General features: G+C 35.3%; 1 protein-coding gene across 1 annotated transcript; it reads right to left on the bottom strand.

Annotated features, from left to right (window-relative positions):
* LOC131896304 (solute carrier family 22 member 22-like) lies at positions 1–27,048 on the bottom strand. The gene is given in 11 exon segments (XM_059246886.1): positions 1–64; positions 2,556–2,759; positions 7,368–7,476; positions 14,905–15,119; positions 17,236–17,351; positions 21,136–21,179; positions 21,182–21,258; positions 22,086–22,254; positions 22,755–22,909; positions 24,084–24,187; positions 26,647–27,048. Coding segments are annotated over 11 exon segments (1,659 nt in total).
* Between the last annotated feature and the right edge of the window lie 7 nt (positions 27,049–27,055).

Below are 27,055 nucleotides of genomic sequence, written 5' to 3'. Positions count from 1 at the left end.
TTAGCATCCCGTAGTTTCCAAGAAGTCTTGCCCTTCTTTCTCATTGATGCTTTTATTCATCAATCTGTTCCGGGAACAAAAGAAATAAAAAAGCATTAGATGAATGGACATACAAGTGAGACAGAAATGGTAAAATACAGAAGTAAAGATTATTTGTACTACACAAGCTACACATCTCTCAAATATTCATTCAGACTTCCCAACATATTGTTAAAGAAATAGTCTTGAATTAACATGACCATTTTAAAGATGGCCAAGTAAAACTCTAAGTTCTCTTGTAACTCACACAACTGACACAGTTACTCAAAAACAGAGTTTTTAATTAAAAAAATCAAAATCTTTACACCTTAATTCCATACTCATTTTTAGCATATCAGAAAAGTATTACTTTCCCTGAATAATGCCCACTTTATGAAAGAAGATGTATGAAACATGAAATACTCATTTCATCTTGATCTGAAAACTTTGGTCTGAAGATTAAAAGAGCATAATGGACATCTGGCATGTCAGTAGATCTATGCCAGTCATTAATTACGTCAGCAGCTGGGACTTGGGTATACAACGATGAGATGAACTTAACTGAAAACAAGTTGGTCATGTGGAGATGACACTTAAGGTGGTATATATAGTATGCTTTGTTTTAAGAAAGCAACATCCTACTGATACCGAGTAAATATGTATGTGAATACTGTAATGGTTAGCTTTAAATTTTAATTTGACACAGCCAACGGTCACCAGAGAATAGAATCTCAGCTGAGGAATTACCCAGATCAGATCAGACATGTCTTTGACGGGGGGGGGGGGGGGGGGGGAAGGGGGGGTAATTGGTTGTTGTAGAGTGGCCAGCCCACTCTGGGCAGCATCATTCCTGGGCAGGGAGTGAGTCCTGGACTGTATAAGAAATACAGCTGAATATAAGCCCAAGAGCAACCCAGTAAACAGTAATCTTTCCTAACTTCTGGTTCAGGTGTCTTGCTTGAGTTCAGGCCTTGAACTCCCTCAATCATGGACTATAATCTGGAAATCTAAGACAAGCCTGTTCTTCACCTACATGGCTAAACACATTAGTCAATGTGTTTTATCTCAATGAGTTAAATGTTTCATTGCATCTTCATTTGTGTTCCCAAAAAGGCATCAAAGTCTAATTCAATTAAATATAGACTTAAAATATTGTCTGGGTATGAAACTTTTTAATAATTTACTTAAGCTCTCATATATATATTAATATATATATATATATATTAATCATAAAAGTACTGCAGACCTTAGGAGGTATCAGTACTAATTACATGGGAAAATACAAATGAAATTCTTCTAAAAGGCTTTGTAATTTTCCATGTTGATGAAATAGGAAAGAGTTAACAGAATGTTTATTATATTCATTGCTGTTTACCACGTCAATGATTGATGTTTCAGGAAAAGATAGATTATTTCATCAAAATCTTCTGGTAAATATTACATGCATAGTCTCATATCTATGACCATCACCATCAAAACATAGTGTTAAAAGCTTTAAGGGTCTAAAAATTATAAAAGCAATCATTTAAATTTAAGTATAAATAACATGGCTATTACTTTATTGGTTACTGCTATGTCACAGATACTTGGGAAGATTTAAATTTGATTTTGCAACTACAGTGATAGTGTTTAATATATAACATTAAAGACAACTAGGAAAAGCAGAAATAAAACAATATTTGGCTTCAAATGACTTGGGCTCCAACTCTAGTTCTTTCTAACACTCTCTCATTGTGTATTTTCATATATACACTTCTGATTTTATATAATATATATAAATATCTGAATAGAAAAATGATAGATATGAAAAACCTATTCAATTTTCTAGCATGCAATATAGAAATTATTTATTCCAAGTCATAGATTATATGAAATTATAGACAAATAAATACTTTTTCAATGGCAAACATATCAAGATACTAGGGGATTTGATATTTAAATACATACATATATATTAAAATAATTTTTGTAAAAGCAAATCACAGTTGTGTATCACATAATAAATATTCATATGTTACTAAACATAATATTAACAAAATTAACCAAAATATTCTTGTTGTAGAATATTATTTTAAGATGAGTTGCATTCTTTTATGTTGCATTTGTTTAACTCTGTGAAGCTGTGTTACTGTGCCTGTCTAAAACACCTGATAGTCTAATAAAGAGCTGAATGGCCAACAGTTAGGCAGGAGAAACGATAGGCAGGGCTGGCAGGCAGAGAGAATAAGTAGAAGGAGAAATCTGGGAGGAAAAAGAAGAAAGAGCAAGAGAACAAGGAGAGGATGATGCTAGGGGCCAGCCACCCAGCCACACAACCAGCCACAGTGTAAGAGTGAAAGTAAGATATATAGAAGCAAGAAAAGCAAAACACCCAGAGGCAAAAGGTAGAGCATCCCCAAAATAGTAAAAACAACAAACAACATATCCTAGTCTGAACCTTATCAAATTAGATTATATAAATCTACCATATAATTCCAAAGCATTTCAAAACTATACACCCTACATTCCCACAAAAAAATACCATCATAAAAGCTCACCTTTTCTCCAAATCCTTGATAGTGTCAGAAAGTGGAAGATTGAAAGTCTCTGGCAGAAAGTAGATGTTGATTGATGCCACTATGGGTATGATCCCACAGAGAATCATAGGAAGGTGTACAAAATACTTTCTAGTAACAAGTACTAGTGCAGATACGAATGCTCCTATTCGGGAAGCAGTGTAATAAACACCACCTACAGTTGACCTTAAAAAGTAGACCAGAAATGAAAACCTGAATCTATAAGCTTGGTCTCAATTTTACCATTTTCACCACAGATGTGCAAAATCACCCTTGGTCAATGTGGATTTTCCCATAATTCAGTACTATTAATGTTGTGTATATATCATATATATCCCAATGCCTTCTAGAGTCCCATACAAAGCATGATTTCCATACGGACACAGATTTCTGCTTTTCTTAGACATGCTATAAGGTGTTTAAAGTATTAGTTTTTGTTGTCCACAGAGTACACAGCCTATTGTGATTTTTAGTTTTCACATCTTTAAAATAGACAAAACAGATACTGTATCAATGTTCATGGAGTCCAATATTAGGGTTATTTGATAATATGAGATGAATTAAATTTAAAATAAGAATAATATTTTAATGTATAGTATCTGATATTTATTTACTTCTTTATTTACACTTTAAAACATTCTGAAGTCTATTTTACACTTAAATTTAGAGAACTGACCTTACTTTCTTCCTTCTTTTTCTTTTCAGGTAAATCTTGACCTGGTATATGGACTTCCATTGAAAATTTTAGCATATTAGTTTAAAAATTAGAGGATTAATACTTGGCTGATGGCACTTTACTATAGAATTTAGAAGATGATATGTTGCAAAAAAAATGAAATCTAAAGAGTAAAGGAAGTATCTTGAGAATTTAATCTAGCAAATAATTCAAGTTCACATTTCATTTCTTCAAACAATTACATGAAGTTGCCATTTTACATGTATTTTCTCTTTTGGTCCCCCCCCCACAAAAAAAATCTATTTGTTCAAGTGGGCATATTTTATGAGCATTAAATGATGAGTGTTAAAGTTAATTACTAAAAAAATTAAAGAAGCCAAAAAATATCATTAGCTCACTTGGGATCATACACATGTCAGTACATAGCTAAAGAATGGGTACCGAGGAGGGGATAGCTTCAGAGAATTAAATTTCAATTATTAATGATAAATTGAGACTATACATAAGAATTGCATATTGATGACAAAATTTGCCAAGAGAGTTCATTTTCAGTTGTGTGTTAAATTATTTCCCACAAATGATAATAACATTCTAATAAAAAGAATATGAAGAGCCTATGAGTAATAATGGATAAATGGAGTGCCTGTATTATTGGATGGCTAATATGATGGGAAATCTTTAAGGATACATACTTACCCAACAAGTCAACCACCTATATACAAAGCATGATGGCTACCTGTTCATATATCAATAAAATATCTTTCTAAAAAGTTAGCTTTTATTAGGTAAATTCAAGGTTGTCTATCAATCATGTCTTGCTCTTACATGCCCTATATCCCAATAAGAACTTCATTAAGTCCTCTGCAAACAAACAAAAGCATAATATGTCCTTCTGTTCTAAGAGGATGAAATCCCTGAAAGTTATATAAAAATAGACTTATTAAGAAAATTATTTTTTATTTGGGTGGTTCAAAATCAAGAGTGACAGTTGATAATGGAGAGTTTTGTCTGCAGAGAGTGTGTAATATCGGATAAGAGTAATAGGAAATTTTCACTGGTGAATTAAAATGGTGCAGCACCAGTGGAAAATTGAGTCACATCTATTTGAGTTCCCAAAAGGGTCAGATGGGAATCCTCAAACAACTTAGACTTCTGCCAAGACACTAGGATGCTCTTCATAAATTGAAAGCAAGGCTCCATTGCTGAGGACAATACCTAGATAACTCATTGAACATGGAGAGGTCAAGCTGGTACCTACATAGAGCCATCAACCCTTCTTCCTAGTATCTTTGATACAAGAAAGTAGTCTACACAATACCAGAAGATAAACATAATCACCAACTCAGCCAAAAAAGTTTTGATCTCCAATGATTTCCTATCTGCAAGATATGTTAAGGCAATAGTGTCACAAAGCTTGTGGGAGTAACCAAACAATGGGCGATTTGATGCAAGACCCACACCAGGTGATGGAACCCATACTCTATACCGAGAACCAGAGACTATATAGCCCAAAGACCTGGGGTAAAATAAAATACTACTGATCTTTAAAAAAAAGAGAAAGTAGTGATAAAATGACTCCTAATGATACTCTGCTATACTCATAGATCAGCTCCTTCTTCAGCCATTATCAGAGAAGTTTCTTCCTGCAGCAGATGGAACCAAATACAGAGACTCACAGCCGGACACTACACAGAGAGAAAGAAAGAAACCTTGGAACACTAAGCCATAAATGGGATGTCTTTGCCAAATCCCTCCCCTCAGAGCTCAGGGAATCCTGCTGAAGAAGAAGCTGAAAGAATGTAAGAGCCAGAGTGGCATGGAAGACACCAGGAGAACAAGGTCTCCTAAATCAGCATGAGCAAAGCTCATATGAACTAACAAAGACTGAATCAGCATACACAGAGCCTGCACAGGCTTGCTCCAGGTCATCTGTGTATATATTATGGCTTCCAGGTTAGTATTTTTATGGGATTCCTGAGTGTGTGAAAGAGTGGATCTCTGATTGTTATGCTTTCTCTTGGGCTCTTCGCTATCTCTGTGTTTGTCTTGTCCAACTTTGATTTGATAATACTGGATGTTGTTGTTTTTAAACCTCATTCTATTTTATTTTGTTATATATATAATAATAATAATAATTATTATTATTATTATCTCTTAGAAACCTGTTCTTTCCTAAAGAGAGACAGAAATGTAGTGGATTAAGATGGGAAGGGAGGTAGGGGAGGGATAGAGGGAGGGCAACTCATAATCAGGATATACTATGTGAGAAAAGAATCTATTTTCAAGAAAAGGGAGGAGGAAGAGAAGAAGGAGGAGAAGAAAAAGGGGCCACCACAAAGAAATATAAATAATAAATCAACAAGCAAATTTTTCAGTAACTTTTCCAAAACACGTTTGCTTTGTCACATTGTCTGATATAGTCCCATTATATGTGAAATGGTTTAGATAGTAAAAAACGTTCAAGATTCTCTACTGAAGATAGAAAACTTAAAAAGTCCTTCTATGCTAATGGAAAATGCATCAGTAAGGATTTCTGAAATGAGTGCTGTGCTTGGCAAACACACATGGAGTCTCAGTTTTGCAAGGGAAAGGCGGTCCTGAACATGAAGCGCTAATCTCCTGAGATACACATGCATGTTTAAGACTGCGTGCTAGGACTGGTCATGTTGCTGTACGTCATCCATTCCTTAATATGCAGCATTTTGGTTTTGTACATGAAAACATCTTCAAGATGGCGCCTTTTCAAACTTTGTACACAAGTGTTACTTGAGCCACCAGAGATGCAAAGTAATAGGTTAAACTGGGTTGTTATTTTAAGCCTGAAGAGGTAGAGTAAGAAGACAATAGTAGTCTCTGTGCTGAAATTTGTATATGGTCAGAGTTCTCAAGGGATGATGATGTAGAGGGACTTGGGAAAATATGACAGAATATTTTCACCTACTAAATTATTCTTCCAGCAACTATGTAAATACTAACCTTTCATCTCTAAATATTGTTGGAGGACGCTTTCTATTTTTTTATGTTTTATGTTAGCTTATGAGGTGTTGAGTTTAATTAAGATGTTTTCATGCATATGTAATTATACTGTGTTATTACTCTCTTCTCCCACTTCCCGTTCTCATCCCCCTGCTCACAGGTTCTTTCCCCCACAGTTGTCTCACCTTCTGTTTTCATGTCACAAGCACATCATTGCTCTCTTTTCCTTCCCTTCTCCCCTCTTGTATTTTCCTTTCTATTTTCTACTTTTATGACCTGTACATCTACACACACACACACACACACACACACACACACACACACACACACAGATACATACATTCACTATCACATCACATATATCCCACTCGCCTTTAGACAGATTGTGCTAAAAAGTTTTTCATCAAATTGACATACACTAAAGTCATCTGAGAGGAGGGGACCTCAATTGAGATAATGCCTCCATAAGACTGGGCTGTAGACAAGCTCATTAGGCATTTTCTTAATTAGAGATTGATGGAGGAGGGCCTAGCCCATTATGGATGGTACCATCCCTGGCATGGTGGCCCTGGGTTCTATAAGAAAGCACTCTGAGCAATCCATGTGGAGCAAGTCAGTAAGCAACACCCCTCCATGGCCTCTACATCAGCTCAAGCCTCCAGGTTGCAGCCCTGTTAAAGTTCTGGTACTGTATTTCTTTGATGATGAACTGTGATGTGGAAGCATAAGCTGAATAAACATTTCCGTCCCCAAGTTGCTTTGGCCATGGTGTATCATCACAGCAATAGTAACCCTAAGACACAGGTAATCGAAACTAAACATCAGCATACACTTTAAAGCTAAACCACACTATAAATCATATAGACCTAACAATTATCTATAGACTATCCTAGCCCACAGAAATGAAATACATGTTCTTCTCAGCAGACCATTAAGAGTGAGCTGTAGACTAGTCTGTAGGGTATTTTCTTAATTAGTGATTGATGGCGGAGGGTCCAGTCCATTGTGGGCTTTATAGCACCTTCTCTAAAGTAGAATACATCCTAGCAATGCCTTCTAAAATGCCCCCTATTTCACTCATTTAAATTTTCTTGATGCTTCCAACAGTATTCAGGGTGAAACTTTGCAGTTTCTTTTCTTACCTGAGTACTGTTGGTGTGAGTTCGGTGGTGTAGGCAATGTTTATGCAGATGAAAACTGCAAAAGATCCTTTTACCAAAAGGAAAAGAATAAGGCGTAGGACATGCATCTCTGCAAACAACATTAATAAAATGATTATTTTTACCAATATTTGTTGATCTCTAGTTTAAAAAAATTACAATTGCTTTCTAAAACATTAAACACTAGGCTGTTATGTGGAATCAAGTACTGCTTTTTTATTGAAAATATATTCTGATTATGATTTCCCCAGCCTTAACTCCTATAGCCTCTCTACCTCCCCACCGACCCAAATCCAAACCCTTTCTTTTCTCTCTCATTAGAAACAAAACAGACATCTAAATAAAGACAGAAAAAATAATAAAATGAAAACAAACCTGAATATGGCAAAGCAAACAAATTAGCAAAAAATCCTTTTTTAAAAAAATTGAAATATCATACATAAAATGGGCTTGTCTCAACATAATTAAGAACATATATGAAAATCCACTGCCAACATCACATTCAATACTGAAATATGAAATCTTCCTCAAAGATATGGAACAATGTGTATGAAATCCAACAGAGTGAAAATATAATCTGTAGAATAAGAACAAATACATACCTGACAGTATTAAGCTCCACAATATTAAAGAACTCCTAAAACTGCATAACAACAATTCAAATGACTTAGGTAAAAAATGGACAAAGATATCAACAGAAAGAAAAAATAGAATACTTAGAAATGATTGTTCTGGTTGAGTAAGTCCTGAGTGAGTATGTCCTGTGGAAATGAGCAGGCCGTTTCAAGGACAGAGACTCATGACAAAATAGCAATGTCTGCTTTCCTTGGAGAGTGAGACTCCCAAGGATAGCAAAGGCTCCCTCTAGTCCATGTGAAAATGTTGATAATGTGTGCAGAAAATATTCACCGTTGCTTTCTCCCCACCCCCCCAAGATATGTATAATCTGAAGACTCTCCCCTATAGAGGGTGCTACTATTGAGATTAGCTAAACCTACCTCCTTGTTCAGTTGTATATAATAATTCTGCCTCCTTGTTTGTTTGTATGTGATAGGCCCACCTTCTTGTCTAGCTGCATGTACTCACCCTACCTCTGTGTTCAACTGTATGCAATAAACACAGTGAGCTTCCAGGACCCTGGAGTTTCCCATCAAAGAACACAGTCTATCTGCTCCCAGCTTTGTGTGTGTGTGCCTTTCTCTCTCTCTCTCTCTCTCTCTCTCTCTCTCTCTCTCTCTCTCTCTCTCTCTCTCATACTCCCTCCCTTCCTCCCTCCCTCCTTTTCCCCTCTCTCAGTTTGTCTGCTATTTTTCATTCCCTTGCCACTCCAGTCAGGTGAAGTCCCTGAAATCTGCGCAAGTATATACGAAAATATAAAGCCTATGTGGAAAATTACTCCTTCGAGGAAGTTTGATCTGTTATGAAGGATAGTTGACAGATTTTCATCCATACACTTATCAGTCAAGGGAGAAATGACACGATGTCTCTGGGATTAAATTATGAGTTTAAATATGGTATGCTCAGAGAACAAATATATACTTTGTCCCCTGTCTTGAGCATGAGAAACAATTTCTTCCTTATCTTATGCATTTTGCATACCAAACACATACTAAAATAGTTGACAGATACAAAACATGTAAATCTTAACTCTTATTGTTTGTTATAAAATTCACCTTTTGCCATTTTAAAATGCAATCTCTCTGGATACTTACATTAAAATGAGAAAAATCTTCACATTGGTGAATTCCCAAGTTTTAGTATTTGTTTCTAGAATATTTATTTAATGCATACAGTTATAGTTTAAATGTGAAATGTTTCCTAACAGGCTCATGTGTTTGAACACTTGTTCTTCACCTAATGGTACTGTCAGTGGGGATTTGGAACCTTTAGGTGGTGGAGTATCCCTGGAGTGTGGAGGCCCACAAATATTTCTTAGTGAGATCTGAGCTTGCTTTGCCCAGCAGGGCTGCATTAGAGGATTGCTTTACCATGTGGGTGGTTACTAGGTGATTGGAAGGGTCTACACTTGGCTGAGCTGGGGGGAGGTCTTTGTTCCACTCCTTGGCATTCCTATAAATAGCCCTTTGGAAGAGACAGAAGGGGCTGGTGGATAATGATCCAGGCCCTCCTGAGGCTGTCCTGTGTTTCTACCTATTTCTCTCCCCTCTATCCTTCTACCTCTATATTTCTACCTCAATCTTTTATCCCTCACTCCTCAAGAGTTCCTTGTCATACATAAGCCATAACTGGACCCCACAGATGGCATCAAGGACAGGGACTTGGTAAAAGGAGTGTGAGGGGGCATCATGGGTATAAGGGGACATACCCAATAATTACAAAGGCGATGGTATTTTATTCTTGGGAGTGAAAGTTAGGCAGTGGAATGCTGAAGTTGAAATGTAAGGCTGCAGAATATATTTCTCTCTATCTAGGTTTCTTTCCTTTTCTCTCTATCTTAATTTCTACCTATAAAAATTAAGGAAAAGTATAAGGAAGAATGTAGGGTTATAGTGTAGAAAACACTTAGGATAAGAAAAAATATATAAGGTAGAATATATAAATATAGTGTAAGAAAAAACTTAGGATAAGATATGCAACAAGACAGAGAAACTATGTCCTCAATTTTTTCAACTATGGGATTATGAATGTAAACTCCTGGGGAAGAATCAGAGAAGAGTCTATCAAAGATGAGAAAAATGAGCAGAATAAGATTCCTATGAAAGCTTTTGGCCTGTGGACAGCTTAGATTTAAGTCCTGAGTGGCAGAGGAAAGAATTTTCGCTGAGATAGCTGTGGGTGAAATAAAACATTTCACTCAAAAAAAAAAATTTCACTCTGCTGACTCTGCCACTGTATGAAAAACATCATACAATCAAAATTAGTTTCCTTTTGACCCTGAAGCCAAATTTAGAGAACAGAAGTCTTGGGAAAAATTTAGCAAACTCTCCCTCTAAAAAACTAAAAGCTTGCTGGGTGTCAGTGATGCACAACTTTAATCCCAGCACCCAGGAGGCAGAGCCAGGTGGATCTCTATAAGTTTGAGGAAGCCTGGTCTACAAACCAGAACAGGCACCAAAACTACACAGAGAAACTCTGTCTTAAAAAAACAAACAAACAAAAAAAAACCTAAAAGCTTTTCAGACCTTTCCTTCTCTGATTGTTTTTCTTTCTGTAAGGGCAAAACTTAAATTCACCTGGAAAATCTATCAGAATGAGTAAATCACCTGTAATTTTTCTAGGAAAAACAAAAAATCTCTTGGAACAGGGCAAATCCTCTCTGCTACTCCTTTCTCTCCTTCAAGCCAGAATTAGAAAAACAGCAGCCAGAGTCACTGCAGCCACAGCCTATACCCAGGAACCACAGCAGAGGTGGTGTGGGAACCTGGGAGGGGCTGTTAGCATGGAAAAAGCAGTTAGCAGAGCCTGATCCATGCAGTGGCATCAGAAACTCTGTATCTGGGGAGAGGAGACAAGCCAGGACAAGACAATAAACTATCTGGGAGGGAATTCTCTGAAAAGACTGAAAAGGCCTTTATTTCAAGTACTTTAATCTTCTTTCACTGACCTGGTAAGACAGGGGTGTAAAGCATCAAGAAATTTTCACTTCTGGCAACAAGCATCTGAGTACACACAGACAGGCACCATTTGTTCCAGGGATGGTGTCAAGTGAAAAGCTTAATACTGACTTAAAAGCATCATATAATAAAGGAGCAGAAACTTAATTTTGACCATGTTAATGAAACCAGGAGAGTTAAAGTCACCACTGGCTGCAGCTGACTTTTCTCCCGGAACCAGAAAGCAACCTTGGAATTGTAGTTTGAAAAGTAGCTTGGGAAATGTAGTGATGATATAGAGAAAGGTAGCTTGGGAAATATAATCCATAACATGGTTCATAACATTGTGAAGATATAGAGAATGGCAGTTTGGGAAATGTAGTCTTTAAAAAAGGTACAAGTATTGCACTGTTCCAATAACTCTGTTTTTTCAGATAAAAATGCTATTTTTCCTACAAGCTTTGTTTGGTTGCCTCCTAGGAATGAGAAATGTGAACAACTTGCCTGTCAGGTGGGGATTATTTGCTATGGGAAATTGAGAAACAGGTGATGCCTGTCAGAAGGCAATTAAGATGCTAATGATGCTTCTCAAGTCATTTTAAAATCTTTAAGGAAGAAAGAGAAAGAGATTTGTACACTGGGAAATTTGGGTGTGAAAAAAAATTATGGGCAAATAAAAAATTAAGAAATTTGGGTTGTGGTTGAAATGCAAGAGAGAAACATTGGCATCATTGAAATGCTCATGATAATCTTAAGATGCAGCTTCAAAAAATTAAGAAGGGGGAAATCACACCCTCGGAAGCTTTCTGGCTGTCTGAGTTTGGTGAGGAGTGTGGAACAGAGTAATGTCAGCTCCAGTGACACTCCTCCAGAGGCCTAATGGCTTCATAGGAAGTTTTTCCTAAGAGCTTTAAAGAAGCTCAGTATGGTAATTACTCGTGATTTGTGTACTGCCTCTCTTGTTGAAAGAAAATCTAATAGTTCTGTTAAGAAATCTCTTCTTGATGTTTGCTAAAGTTGGGAAAGTAATCCTATAGAGTTGGCTTTTGAATGTAAGTTAGTAAAGAGATTGTTCTAGATAAGTTTGTAAAATAGTTCTATAAAGTTTTGTGTTGAATATAAGTATTTAAAAAATATAAATATGAATGTAAAAAGTATAAATGTTGAATGTAAGATTGTAAAAAGTGTATAGTGATGTTCATACTAGAATTGTTTTTATTATTCTTTTACCTTCAGATATATTTGAATACTTTTTATAGTAGCCCAAAATATAATTTTATAGTTTCAATGGCCCCAGAAAAACTTAAGCAAAGTTGTTATAATTAAGGGAGCTTTTCTGTATTCTTCCCAAAAGTTTGCACTCTTTCTGTTTAGATAGACATAGGCCTCCCACAAAGGGACAAACCTCCCACAATCAAGTTAGTTTGTTAAAGTGTTTTTAAAATAGGATGGGTTTTTGTTTACTTGAGTGGATATTTTGAAGTTTTTTGAAATAACTGTTTTCTCCTGGGAATCAAAACAGTCTCTTTAAAATTTTATTGAACATCTGTTTGGAGAGAGTTTTAATCCAGGAAAAGGTCTTGGTGCAGCTGAGTATGCTGTAGTCACTTTAGACCCATTCCAAAAATGATATTTCATCTTTATCATCCTCTACATCCTTTACTGCTAGGTGTGGCAACTATGGAGATCTCTGTGGATGTTTGCAAGCTCCTAATAGGGGACTGGGTCAGAGAGTACCTCCTCCTACCAGAGGCTGGTAGCCAAAGACAGGCAACTTACTTCTTGATAGCTTCCAACATAATCCAGAGTATACTTGCAGGAAAGTACATCACCATGACAGGTAAGGAAGATAATCAAGAAGAACAACCTAAGACAGGCACAGTCTATCTGAGGTGCCTAGAGGGCCTTTTATTATTTCTAGAAGAGAGAGTTGTGGAGGCACACAAATGTTTCCTAGTGAGATCTGAATTTGCTTTACCCAGCATTCCTGCATTAAAGGATTGCTTGACCATTTTCATGGTTACTAGGTGACTGGAAGGGTCTACACTTGGCCAAGCTAGGGGGAGGTCTTTGCTCCACCCCTTGGTATTCTTATAAATAGCCCTTTAGAAGAGACAGAAGGGGCTGGTGGATAATGATCCAGGCCCTCCTGAGGCTGTCCTGTGTTTCTACCTATTTCTCTCCCCTCTATCCTTCTACCTCTATATTTCTACCTCAATCTTTTATCCCTCACTCCTCAAGAGTACTCTGGGGGAAAATGGGAGCTGGTCTCCCACACTGGAGGAAGTGCATCATTGGAGACTTGAAATTAACAGACAAGTCCTGCTTCCAGTCCCCTCTAGGTTTCTTATTACACCAAGATGGTAAAAGATAGAGTTCCAGCCACACATTCACAATTTCATGGAACCACTGGCCATCATGCCTTCCCCAGCATGGTGGTCACTATCTTCATCAGTGAAAAAAAAAATAAACCTCTTAGTTACTTCCTTTCAGGTACCAGTAACAACTACACACCAAAAAAAAAAAAAAAAAAAAAAAAAAGAGCGAATGGACATCACACATCCTCTTTTCTCTTTCTAAGGAAACTTCCATTTACCTGATCCCATCTCCAATGTAGACTAATCACAGTTCATTGTTTCAGCCTTACATGATTTAAATAAATACTCTGAAATACAGCCATACCAATGGTTCCCAATTAGAAGCCTGCATTTTCTATTGGTGAAGAGTTTCAAAAGACTACTTACTAGATCAAGAGAATGAAATACTCTGTAACCAAGTTCCTCCTTATCTCTTACCTCCTCGTTATTTACAGGTTGTTAACACAATAACACCAATTTTCCAAACCACATGTCCTCCTTCCACTTCTAGTGCAACTTTTTTGTGCATTTCTTCACCAAATAATACCTATTTGGCTTTACAGGTTCAGTATTGAATGGCACTAGAGAGATCCTCCAAACTACTTGTTTGTAGTTACTGTCCTTTCTGCACGATATCCTCATGCCAAGCACATATTGCTAACATAGGCCTCCCAGACATGACTTTTTTTTCATAATTGATAACACACAATTAGTTCCTAATAAAATCTGATGTAGAGCTCCCAAGTTTAAAGAAAGCCATAAAGTTGGGATTCTTCTTATTAAGGAATTCATAGCCTTTAAAATGTCCAAATGTAAAAGTAGAGTGTAGGGCTGGTGAGATGGCTAAGCTGGTAAAGGTGCCATCAAGCCTTAGTATATGATTTTGGTCCCTGAAGCCCTTACAGTAGAAGGAAAGAACCAACTACTGCAAGTTATTCTTTGACCTCCGCATATAAATTATAGGGCACACCATTTTCCATATAGAAACTTATGGGTTCAAGCCCCCTCTTGCTATTCTTAATCCAGTACAAGAGTTCACCATGCAACCCATATCTATGACTTCTTCTGGACTCATTTTTTTCTAATTCTGAAATTTGGCTAGAAATAAATCTCATTGGAGAAAGCTATAAATTTTAACTTTAATTGTCCTGTGGAAATATCACTTGTAATGATTATATCCCTTTCACTGGTTTCATATAAATAAGTAAATAAACAAATAAATGTTAAGTTCCTTTAGAAGAAATAAATAGGGATCTGGAAAGACAGCTCGGCAATTGGGAGAACCTGCTGATGTTGCAGAGGACCAGACTTCTTTCTCAGCACCCATATCACACAGCTTATGATGAACTTCTTACAATTCCATTTCTTGGTTATCCAATGAGTCTGACCTCCAAGGGCACCCACATTCATATATCTGTACGTTCACACATTGCATGCACATGTGCATATGTGTGCATACACATATAATTATATAAAATACATATTTAAAGAAATATAGTCTGGTGCTCTTCTAGGCAGTACAGTGTAAGTTGCATTTACTATTTGAAAATTCCACGTATACATGAATATGCATTAATAATAAGATTCTAAACACTGAGGAAGTCTCACCTTCGGGTAGAAATACGGTGATGGTAGTACAACTCCCAATTGTAAGGAGTGAAAAAGCAATTGAAGGACGACGCCTAACACTTCTCATTATAAAATATGTGAGTAATTTGATGGGTATGTCTACCACTCCTATGAGAATCTGGTTCAGGAAGATATTGTTTCCCAAATTTTGAATATCCAACAAGATGCCAAAAGTGCCGAACGTTGCTGTAAAACTGGAAGAAAGCACACAGAGAGGCATTCAATGAACTAAGGCATCAAAACATTTTATTATGGGGTGTGTCTGTGTGTGTGTGTGTGTGTGTGTGTGTGTGTGTGTGCATTTAGGATCATTATTTCCTTCAAAGATGCAACTAAAACCAAATATTACAAGTATGGGATGAAATAGAGTTTTATAATGTCACAGAAGTTACTTAGAAAAAATATGAAAATAAGATAATGATAAAATTATTAATAAATTAAGTAGAGTTTATATAAGTAAATTTATGTTAAAAATACTCTAAACTTAATCCACTGCTCTGATAGACTCTACATCTGAAGTTTGTTGCGATCCAAAGAGAAAATATATAAATATATTCCTAAAAGATGCATAATTTCTTGAAAATCATATTTGTTTGAGTTTAAAATTTTTATAAAACACTAGACTGCCTTATAATTTCATTATAATTAAAAAATAATGCATGAAATAAAATCTTCTGAAAATTTCAAAATTGTGGTAATTTTTAATTTGAAATTATGACACTATATGTATGTATATCCATTATAATTACTACATATAATAATTATATATAATATATACCATTATAGTTAGCAGAACAAGCTAATATATATGAGCAATGGATCTAGGTATGTACTGCTCTACTTAACATGTCACTTCAAATTTATGTTTTAAATAATGTAATTTTATGATTATAAGTTGCTTCAAAGATTATTTTTCTAAATTCATTTTACATATAAGGTCAGAGACATAGATTTCTTTTATTTCATTGCATATTACATTAATTTTTCTTGATTTAAACAACGTTATCTAATGTCTATGGGTGTTTTTCCTGCATGTATTCCTGTGTGCAGAGGTCACGAGAGGGATTCTCTAAAATTGGAGTTGCAGAAAGTTGTTAGCTGCCATGTGGGTGCTGGGAGCTGGTCCTCTGGAAGGGTAACAAATACTCTAAATTCCTGACTCACCTTTTATTTTAGATAAATAAATAAAAAATAAATAGAACCATTAGTGTTAACTCAGAACTGAAGGAATAAAGATAATTTAAAAATCTATGTAGCAGTGTATTCATTTAATATGTACTTTTTGCAAGATGGTAAAAGTAGCCACTTGAAAAATAAGATTGTCACTTCATTTTCCTGTTTGGGAGATGGTAATTTCTTCATTTAAAAATTATAAAGTGATGGTACATTTAACATATCTTTGAATTTTCTTACATCACATTTCAGTTTTTACTATATATAGTATCATGTTCACCCACATTATTTAATGTATTTACTACATACAAATACTAAAGAACTAGGTCTCTGGAGAGCTCTTCTGATGCCTGTACTTCTATTTATCAAATATCATGGTGAGAAGTATGAAGATGTTTTTAGTGATCATTTTCTATACAGAAAACCCTGGGCTCTAAATCTGCCTCTTGCAGCTCTGGACCCATTGTAAAAGTTTATCATGCAATATGTGTATGTTTAGGAAAGTCAGATAATTTCTCCTGAGGTCATTTTTCTTATCCTGAATTTGGACTAGAAGTAAATTCACTAGAAAAAAGCTATAAACTTTAACTTGGATTTTCTTGTGGAAATGCATTATTATTTGCAATGATCTGTCCCTTCCACTGTTTTTATGTAATTTCCCAATGCACTGCCAAAATATATATTTGGAACAACTGAAGGTCAAGGAAGGTCCAAAATGTACGCTGATTAGCCTTGAGCAAAACTTGAAACAATATTTGTGTGGATTTGATTCCAATATTATGCATTTAAGCTTACTGCATTGCAGTGTGAATAAAATTGACCAATCAAATTGAAAACCTGTTTTGTCTTCCTCATTATTTAGTGAAACTTAGTTTGGGTCTAAATAGCCTTTTTAATCTCATGTTTACATTTCTTCAGTCCTTGTTGCAAACATCCCATGAGGCATTTCAAAACAAAAAAACAAAAATAAAAACATGATCAATATAAGTTCTTTTTATCTTTCCCTACACAGATTTATATTTTCATTTCTAGTGCCTTGAAACAAATGTTTGTTTACCCCAGATGTTCCTCTAAAGGGTTAGCATGGTGCTGAAGCAGTTGACTGTGTGTTGGAGGAGGAAAGGGCAAGCTACTCACATTACACAGGAATAACAAAGCACTATTTTACACATCATAGGATTAGTAATAAAGTCCTTTGTTCTGAAATGTTCGCTGGTTGATTTCCCATCTTCCTTAAGTTTAGATTGCAAAGCCTTCAAAAAAAATCAAGTCAAAATATTTAGGTTGAACAAAGGTTTGAAATAAATCCTCACAAATTATATTCCCCACTCCTCTAGGCTGTCATAAACCAGCAACAATTATCTCACAAAACTAGAGTGGCATGGATTGTACTCAAATCATCTAAAAAGAAAGTAGGACTGGCAAAATTGCTTAAGGTAAAAGTTCTTGCCACCAAGTCTGATGACTTAAGTTCAATCCCAGTATCCATAGTTCAAGTTCAAAAATGATTAACCATAGTAGTCCTCTGACTTCTGTATGCTCTTCCTGGCAAATGTGTACCCAACACGTGTACACAAAATGAGAAATAAATGCAATTAAATTTTAAAGCAAATAAATAAAAATAAATAGAAATAAATTTTAAAATGTTTAAATGAATAAGCAAATATTATATATGTTATGAAACTATTTCCTAAATAGAAATCACTTTCTAATAATTCATAAATTACTTATTTCTCGTTATCAACTATTGGTGCAGTCTGATCTGAAACAGTTATAACTAACTAAATGGTGCTCAAACTGAAAAACACTCCTTAAGAATCTCCACTGTTTAATTACATATGATTAATTAATAGCTGCTTTTAGTTGTAGAGACCTACAGAGGTTTCCTTGTGAGAACATACTCAGGGTCCGAGAATCTGAGTTTGCTTTACCCAGCAGGGCTGTTATAAGGGGATAATTTGACCACTGGCGTGGTTACCAGGTATCTGGAAGGGTCTACAATTGGCTGTGTGGTGTGCTTTGATCCAACAAGGAGGAGGTCTTTTGCTCCACCCCTTGGCATTGTTATAAAAAGCCCATTTGAAGAAGCCAAAGGGACCTTTGGGTTTTGATTCAGATCCTCCCAAAGCTATCCTGTCTTTCTGTTTTTCTCTTCTTCTCTTTCCAAAAGTTTCTTATCTCTCTCTCCTCCTCACAGGAACTCTTTAAAAGGTAGGAGTTGGCTTCCCACACATGGTGAATCAAGTTCTATACCTAGTAAACTACTAAAAAAATTCTAGTTAATTTTTATTGTATCATTACAGATTTTTATATATCTTATATTGCTATTAATTTTATGTGAAATTAATTTTCAGCAAAAAACTACATTAAATATTAACTTTAGGACTCAATATTTTAAAATATTTTAGCTGTTGTTTTTAATATATTTTTATTAAATCTTGGAGAATTTCATGCTACATATCCTTTTAGCTAATTGTTTCTATGGTTTAAATTTGAAAATATTATAGAGTGGTCAGGAATAGAGAGACTTATATCTAGCTATTTATCTATGATACCTGTAATTGTAGACATCTGAAACACAAATCCTCAACACATCTTATTGGATCATTTTTCCTGAATGTGTTACACACTGCATTATATCCAGGACACCAACTACTTATTCAGCTTTTTTTCTTTTTTCTTAAATATGTACAATGACTATAATTCACCTAGCAATCATGTGAATCCATCAAGACAACCAGAACTTGTTAGATATATGAAAAATATTAGTTCACTAGAGAAATGAAGGAGTATGGTGCAATATATATATATATATATATATATATATATATATATATATATTTTTTTTTTTAATTATAATAACATCATGCCTTCCATTCCCTCCAGTACATCCATGCACATTCTTTATCTCTCCCAAATCCATGACCTCTTTTACATTGTTGTTACATACACACACGCATACATATGTATGTTATACACACACACACACACACACACACACACACACAAACAATATATTCCTATACATGTAAATACCACCAGCTCAGTCCATATAACATTGTCTGTATGTATATGACCTCAGGGCTGAGCATTTGGTATTGGATAACCAATTGGGGTAAGGAATCTTCCTAAGAGTAGAGCGTTTCTCCATGGTGCATTTTACAAACAAAATCCCCAAAATGTTCTTTTTGTTTTCCATTTAGAAAATGTTTATAATATTCATAGATTATAATACAATATTAGGTTTAAAATCAAATTACTATGCAGCTTCCCTTCCTTCCATGCCCAGTGTGCAGCATACAATGTGGACTTCTGAAATACCTGAACACATCTCTCTACTCAATTCTTTTCACCCTTCCAACATGATCTTAAGGTAATGCTGAGAACTCACAAATGTCAGGAATATATTTTTATAAAGGGTACTTCCACATCCATATTCACTGCTGATAAAATTAAAATAGCTAAGAAATGAGCAACCTGAAAGTCCTTCAACAAATGGATGGACAACAAAAATGTGGAACATATAAATTAATTTAGCGATAGAGAAAAATGAAACCATGAACTTTGCAGGTAAAATGGATCAAATTAGAAAATATGATAATGTCAATACTAAATTGACAGACATTTTTTGTCTGATCTGTGGTTCCTAGCTCCAAATCTGGGATGACAATGCACACACAGAGATAGATTATCTAACAAAAACGCCAGTACCTAGCACAAAAACATCATTTCCAGTTCTTAGTCCATGCAGTTCAAGAAACTTCCAATACAATACAGGCAATTGATGTTGCCTTGGTTGCCTCCTGAGTTTAAAGGTAATTCCCTTTTGCTATAGACATCATGCACTTTGTATACAGGACTCAGCAGATCTGAACTAGATCTAACCTTAATACCTCCCCACGAGGACTAGCTGCCATAGTCACAGGAAGGTGCTGTGTAACCTGCCAAAGGAAGAAAACAACCAATATTCCTACCCAGATGTGATGCCTATGAATTACAGCAATGGCCAGCACCACAAGATATTACTAATGGTGTGATAGTAGCACACATATCTTGGTGGCAAACAACAGCTTTCTAATTGAATTTAAGGCCCACTCAACCGGAAGAAAATGATATCTAATACTGGAAACTTAGCCAGCTACCTAGAGCTAGCAAGTCAAAGATCTTAGAGGAGAACCTTCTACCATCACTTTACTAAACCTGTATAAAATGCTAACTGCATTCTAAATATTTGTCCTTATATCTACAAGTATAGTTATCATCCCTGATCATCACTGCAAAAGACATAAAACATTACAGAAAATCACAACAGGTCAAAATATAAATAACAACTGATCATAAGTTTTCTAGCCTCAGTTGACACATCTACTTCACAACTCTAACAACTTAGGCTCAGGGAACATCAAGGAAGAAGGAGAGGAAAGATAGTAAGAGCCAGAGGATCAGGAAGTCTGTTGTGCTATTGTGTGTCAAGGTAAGAACAGGCGAACATTACCCATGATACTTGAACAAACATGGCTGCCTGAATAAGACCCGGATGAGAACAACAGCAATAGACATGCTAGCTTGTCTTTCATAGGGCCTCACCAAGACAAAGAGTTATAGGCAACTAGGGAATTTTAAAAGAGGGAGAAATAATCATCACCAGGGAATGGGTTTCCTATTTGATTATACAAGACAATATGGTCATCCTTGAAATCATATACATGTAACTAGCAGTAAACAGATTGAACAGATTTTATTGGTAAATTTAGGTATAAATATATAGCAACAACAATCTAAGAAAAAAGAGGTCATGAATTCAAGAGGGAGTTGAATGGGATTAACATTGGAGGAGTTGGAGGGAGGGAACTGAATGGGAAAATGATATATTTTAGTTAAAAAAAAATTTAAAAGGGTAGTAATAATAATCTTTTTAATATGAGCCTATCCCAAATTATTCTAGCTCCTGGGTGTATTTATCGATAATTTCACTGTGGTTGTTATTAGTTGATGGCCATGAGAAATATAAAGACAATTATAACGTATTTCTAGTACCTCAGTAGTTAGATTATATGCAATGTCTTTCTTCCCATTGATGAAGCAATTTTCTGTAGTGTCTTTATTGCTTGTTCTGTTTTCCCAGTGCTTATTAGCCACCGGACTGATTCTGGGCCCCAGCTGTTTTAAAGATGAATAGAATGGAAGGTCATATTAATGTCCAAAGACATTACTCTTGTATCCAGGAAAAGAATAATCTTATAGCTATGATCCCACCTACCAATTGAGAACATTCCAGGATTTAAGCAACCTTCAATGTATCCATGAATCCCACTGTCATACCTTATGGCTAAGTCTTTTAATATTTATTCACAGCTATAAAAACAACAAAATTTTTGTTCTTACAGAGGCGTAAAGACTCCATTATTCAAAATCTAAATGTGTTTCATAGTACTCAAATTCAAAAATTCTGCCACTTCAATATGTGACTCTGAATTGATTGAGATTCACAATTTTTAAATACAAAAATGTGTATATTCCACATTAAAAGTACTATTAATTTTTTATATTTAAAATAATACCTTACGTTTTATTCCTAAGAACACAAATTAAAGTTTGAAAGAATACCAGAATAATTTCTTTCAGGAAAAAAAGTCTGTTGTACATCTCCTTAAAAAGGTATCTAAAAGGTCTATTTTCAGACTTCTCTGTCCTTGACTGCCATGCAGGTAGATTTTCCTGTGGCTTGAGCTCAACAATCAAGTAAAAACCAAAGTGATACATAAATGAAATTTTGAGCCACTATTCACTTAATTTTATAAATTAACTGAAAATATCCTATTATTGATTTTTATAAGACTTCTAATTTATTTTTCTGCATATAGCACTTCAAATGGCACAGAGAAAATGAGTAAATGGCAAATATTCCTCAGGAGACAAAGCAGCACCATCATGTGATACAGTCATTGGGGTTTAATTGTTTAGTATACATGTCAAAGTGCACATACCAGAAAACAATGAAAAAAATGAAGTAGGGCAAGGCAAGAACAAGTTGCAGTATGTGCCAGTCTGAAAGCACATAAGCTAGTCCCCCAAACCCGGCCTGGCCAATACTGATGAATAGTCCACTGAGTATTATGATTCTGCTGTACCACTTTGGTGAGGTTTCTTCCAAAACTAAAAGAAAAAAATAGTTCTGTATTAGTTTGTAGTTTACTGGTGTGTTTATCAATATGACCAATAGCAACTTGGGGAGGGAAGGGTTTCTTTCACCTTAGAGCTTATAGACCATCATAAAGGGAAGTAAGGGCCTGAATTTGAAGGCAGGAACTGATGCAGAAGCCATAAAGAAGGACTACTTCCTCACTTGCTCTCCATGACTTGCTCAGCCTGTTTTCTTGACTAACCCAAGACTAGTTACTCCATGGTATTAAGACCATTCATAATAGGCTAGGCCCTCCTAGCCCATTAACTGATCATTAATTTAAAAAAATATCCTTCATACTTGCCTACAGTCCATTCTGATGAAGGCATTTCATCTGAGGTTCCCTCTTTCCATATGAGTCTAGCTTGTGTCAAGTTGACAAAAACTAACAAGCACATTATCCAACAACATTTAAGAAAGAAAATTTTAAGAATGAAAGACAATGCATGTGTACAGATTAAGGCAAACTTACCAAGGATAGGACAGTTGATTAAAATATTACTCATGGATGCAGACAACAGGAATCTCAAAACACAGTAAAGGGAGAAATTGGGGGCAAAGGCACAGCAGGACCCCAAAATCCCATAGGCTAAGCAAGAACACACCAACAACGGTTTCCTTCCAAACCTATGGTAACAGTAGTTAAAATAGTAAAAAATCTACAACTGATTATTTACACATCGTTAGCATATCTCCAGAGAATTCTCATTACTCTTAGATCCTTGTTTTCTGACATCCTATACCACCATAATAAAACAATTAAAGTCACATATCTTTACATAAATGTCAATGTATAGTCACTACCTTTATGTATATAATAAAGCACATTTCTCTATTTCTTATCTGAGCCATCACACTGAGTATATTCTAGGTTCTTTTAAACAATTTTATTGGTGTGTGTGTGTGTGTGTGTGTGTGTGTGTGTGTGTGTGTGTGTGTGTATGCATGCAAATATTTGCATGTGATATGCATGCAGGCACCCATGGAGACCAGAATAGGGCATCTAAACTGAACTGAGGTCCTCTGAAAGAACAGCAAGCACTCTTAACTACTAAACCATCTCTCTAGCCTCATCATTTTTGCTACCATTTCTTACTTACAAAGCATATCCACACACATTAATTGAACTATATCCTTCCTCATAAATATTAATAATTAGCATAAGTTAATATTATTCATAACCCATTTGTTTTAAAATCTGCCTCATTATTCATCTGGTTGTGAAGTGCTTATCTATTGTTAACTCTATATTTTTCTTTCTAGAAATTTCCCTGTTTTCAAATGTTTTTAACCTCCTGTCATAAACTTTCTTATAGACTTCAAGCAAATTAATTTTCATGAATGAATACTTTAAGTACACTATATAATTTTTAAATATGAAAATGCCCATAAGTTTTGAGTTGCCACAATTTTCTGGCCATCTTGTATACCAAACTTAAGAAGAAAATGAGGATTTGGTTCTTACAAATTTAGCTTCCGAACTTTGTCTCTCATTGCTAAATCTATGCTATTTTTTCATTAATCATGTTTGTTACATGACATTTTGTGACACTTTTGTCCCCCTTCCTTTTTCCATCTATCACTTGTTAATTCTTTATGGGTTAGTTCAATGTTCACACCTATGTGGAGTCTGCAATATTGACTTATCTTCCAAAGTATTTTATTTCTTTGAAACTTACCTATCACACATACTGTATTAAGCCTCCTAGATTCTTTCAATGTTCATAATTGAATAAAACTGTATAGTCTTTAAAATCAGTTTTATAGATGATTCTTTGTCCAAAATAAGAGAGGGACTTACCTGTCAGAAAAAAGACCACACACAAGACTAGCCACCAAATACCCTGCCATAGTGGTGGCTTGTGCATAGTATTTGAATGATTGGAAATCACATACTAAATCCCACTGTAAAAGATTGAATAAAAATATCATAACTTGAATGATTATACATAGTATTTGAAAAGAAGCCTCAATTATAACTAGAGAATATATATGCTGGATAATGAGAAACAGTCCCTGATTATTTTTTTGACATTAACAATGATTACTTCCTTGGTAACTTATGGTTAGACATGTCATTGCCCCTAGAGGAGAGGCTACTACTATTATTTTGCTAAATGCACATAGTATTAAACTGGCTCCTAATGACTACATTATACCCCTAGATTAGTGCATCTACCACTTATTTTCAGAGCACTTTCTATTTACTAGTAGTAGATGGTGATCAATGAAGAGATCCAAAACTGATCAACACAGAAAATAAGGGACTACAGAGAGCTCAGCCTTAAATGAAACATACATTCCATACACCCCAGCTGGGTATCATATATTACTATATTTCTGTAGTAGTAGTTATCCATGGAACATTTTCTAAATGTTTTTAGAGTTATTTCTCCCTTCCTTTGTTCCATCCTATCTACCTTCCCCTCCCAAACACCAATTTAACCCTTTCCATTCCATTACTCACTTTTAAACTTTTATACCAGTGTATTCTATCTCCCCTCCCTTGAAACATGGAGCCCCATGTCCCGTTAATAATTTCCTGACCTATATATGTATAAAAAATAAAATATACGCATGTGAAGATACAAAGCTAACTTTTAAAAATGAGAGAAATCTTGTAATATTTGTCTTTCTAGTTCTTAGTTACCTCTCTCAGAATGATTCTTTCTAGCTCCATCAATTTACCTGTGAACTTCATAATTTTATTTTTCTTAATAGCTTAATAATATTCTTTAATTGATACATGATTTTAACAAATGGAGGTAGTTAAATTTTGTAATCTATGTTCTACAATTTCTGTCTTCAATGAAAAGGATTTCCTTATCTTTTACAAAATATAAGATATTTGTCTTAGTCTGGGAGCAAGCTTTGGACACATGAAACAATTTCTAACGAGAAATATATCCACTGGTGCAAGAGTGATGTGATTTAACAATCATAGCACAACTAACCACTTTTCTACAGGGTTTGAGGCCTGCTTCACAGGGGAAATTTTCATGCTTGGTATGGTAGTACTAGTTAAAAGCCCAGGGTTAAGGAGGTCATAGGCTCTAGGTTGGAACCTCTTATTGCCACTTTGCTCAATGGTTATAATGTCAAAATTGCCTTCTTGTGGTGGTTTGAATAAGAATGAGTCCAAAGACTCGTAAGTTTGAATACTTGGATCCAAGTCAGTAGAATGGTTTAGGAAGGATGAGGAGGTGTGGCCCTGTGGGAGGATGTGTGTCATTGGGAGTAGAAATTGAGGTTTTAAGAACCATGAAATTCCCAAAGCTTTTTCTCTGCCTCATGATTGTGGATCAAGATGTGAACTCTCAGATATTCCATCACTCCTCCATTACGGAGTCTAACCTTATGAGACCATAAGCCAAATTGAACACTTTCTTTTATAAATTGCCTTGGTTGTGTTTTATCACAATAAAAATTAACTAAAACACATCTAAATATGTATGTATATACCTATAGACCTAACTGCTCTCAATCTGGCTCAGAGAACCTTCTTCTAGCAGTAGGCAGCTATCAAGGAGAGACACATAATTAGTAAATAGCTTAGAAAAGGAGGCTGATTGTTCAGCCCTAAATATAATATTTTAACATCTTTATTAACCACCATCTGCCCCCAAAGCTCAGGGAAAATTCTATATTCTGAACATATTATAGCTATCCAATTTCATGAAGTCATAGCAGCTGTGGTTACCTACTCAAGATATGCAAAATATCAAACCAGCCCAAATTCCACATAGATACGGGTAGTAACCTCCTGAACTCACTCTCCACATAGGATTTATTTATGAGAACTTCTGCTTTTAAATGTTTTATAAATGTTATTCATTTCATCCTTGAAACCACTCCAACCCTAAATAGTTATTAATTTGTATGGAAAATTAGAATTTCTAATGATTATGTTCAGATGATGACATTAACCAGAAACTTCCCTTCAATATTAATAAACTGAAACATAAAGCTTCATAACAGTAAATAATAAATCTAAGATTTTTCACCCAAATAAGCCGAGTCTTGAAGATACGCTACTAACTGTAATATTTGAATGCAATCAGCACATTCAGTTAAAATTTTTGTAGGATGATGATATTATTCTCTTTTCAAATATATGGGGAAAGATTCATATGAAGTGAAAATATATGGGCATAAAGTATGTATCAATGATAAAAAACTGCAAATCTTAACTTTAAAGCTGTATCTCTCTTGAAAAACTATATATATATGGATGCAAACACACACACATACACACACACACACACACACACACACACACACACACACACACACAGATTCACATCTCATTACTTGGTGCCAGGGCTCCATAGTCAGCTCACTAGACATCACTAGATGTAACTTACCTCAGTAACAATGGTAGAAGTAAAAACACTGTGGTCATATGTCCATCCATCCAGGCATGGCTCAGTCTCCAGCTTAGTGTTGTTAAAAACTGATGCATTGGAATCTAAGAATTGCCACTGGGTATGCCGGAAGCGTCGGCATCGCTCAGGTTTCTGATTGGGGCCCATTGGGATGGAGACCTTCAGCAGAGCTTCAGTAGTTAAGTTCATGGTGATATTAATTTCAGATCTTGGGTTGTCAAGAAGGTTTACACTGCAGTGATGATCAGGGATGGCGGCTGTAAAATTCTCCATGATGTCATGAGAGGATGACAGCAAAGATAAGATGATGTAAAGGACAGTCCTCGCAATCTGAAATCTTCCACTGTCACCTACATGATGTAGAATTTCATCAAAGGCCATGGCTATT

Source organism: Peromyscus eremicus, chromosome 20 (genome assembly GCF_949786415.1).
Source record: "Peromyscus eremicus chromosome 20, PerEre_H2_v1, whole genome shotgun sequence".
NCBI classification, from domain to species: Eukaryota; Metazoa; Chordata; class Mammalia; order Rodentia; family Cricetidae; genus Peromyscus; species Peromyscus eremicus.
This window is presented reverse-complemented; position numbering and strand designations above follow the sequence as displayed.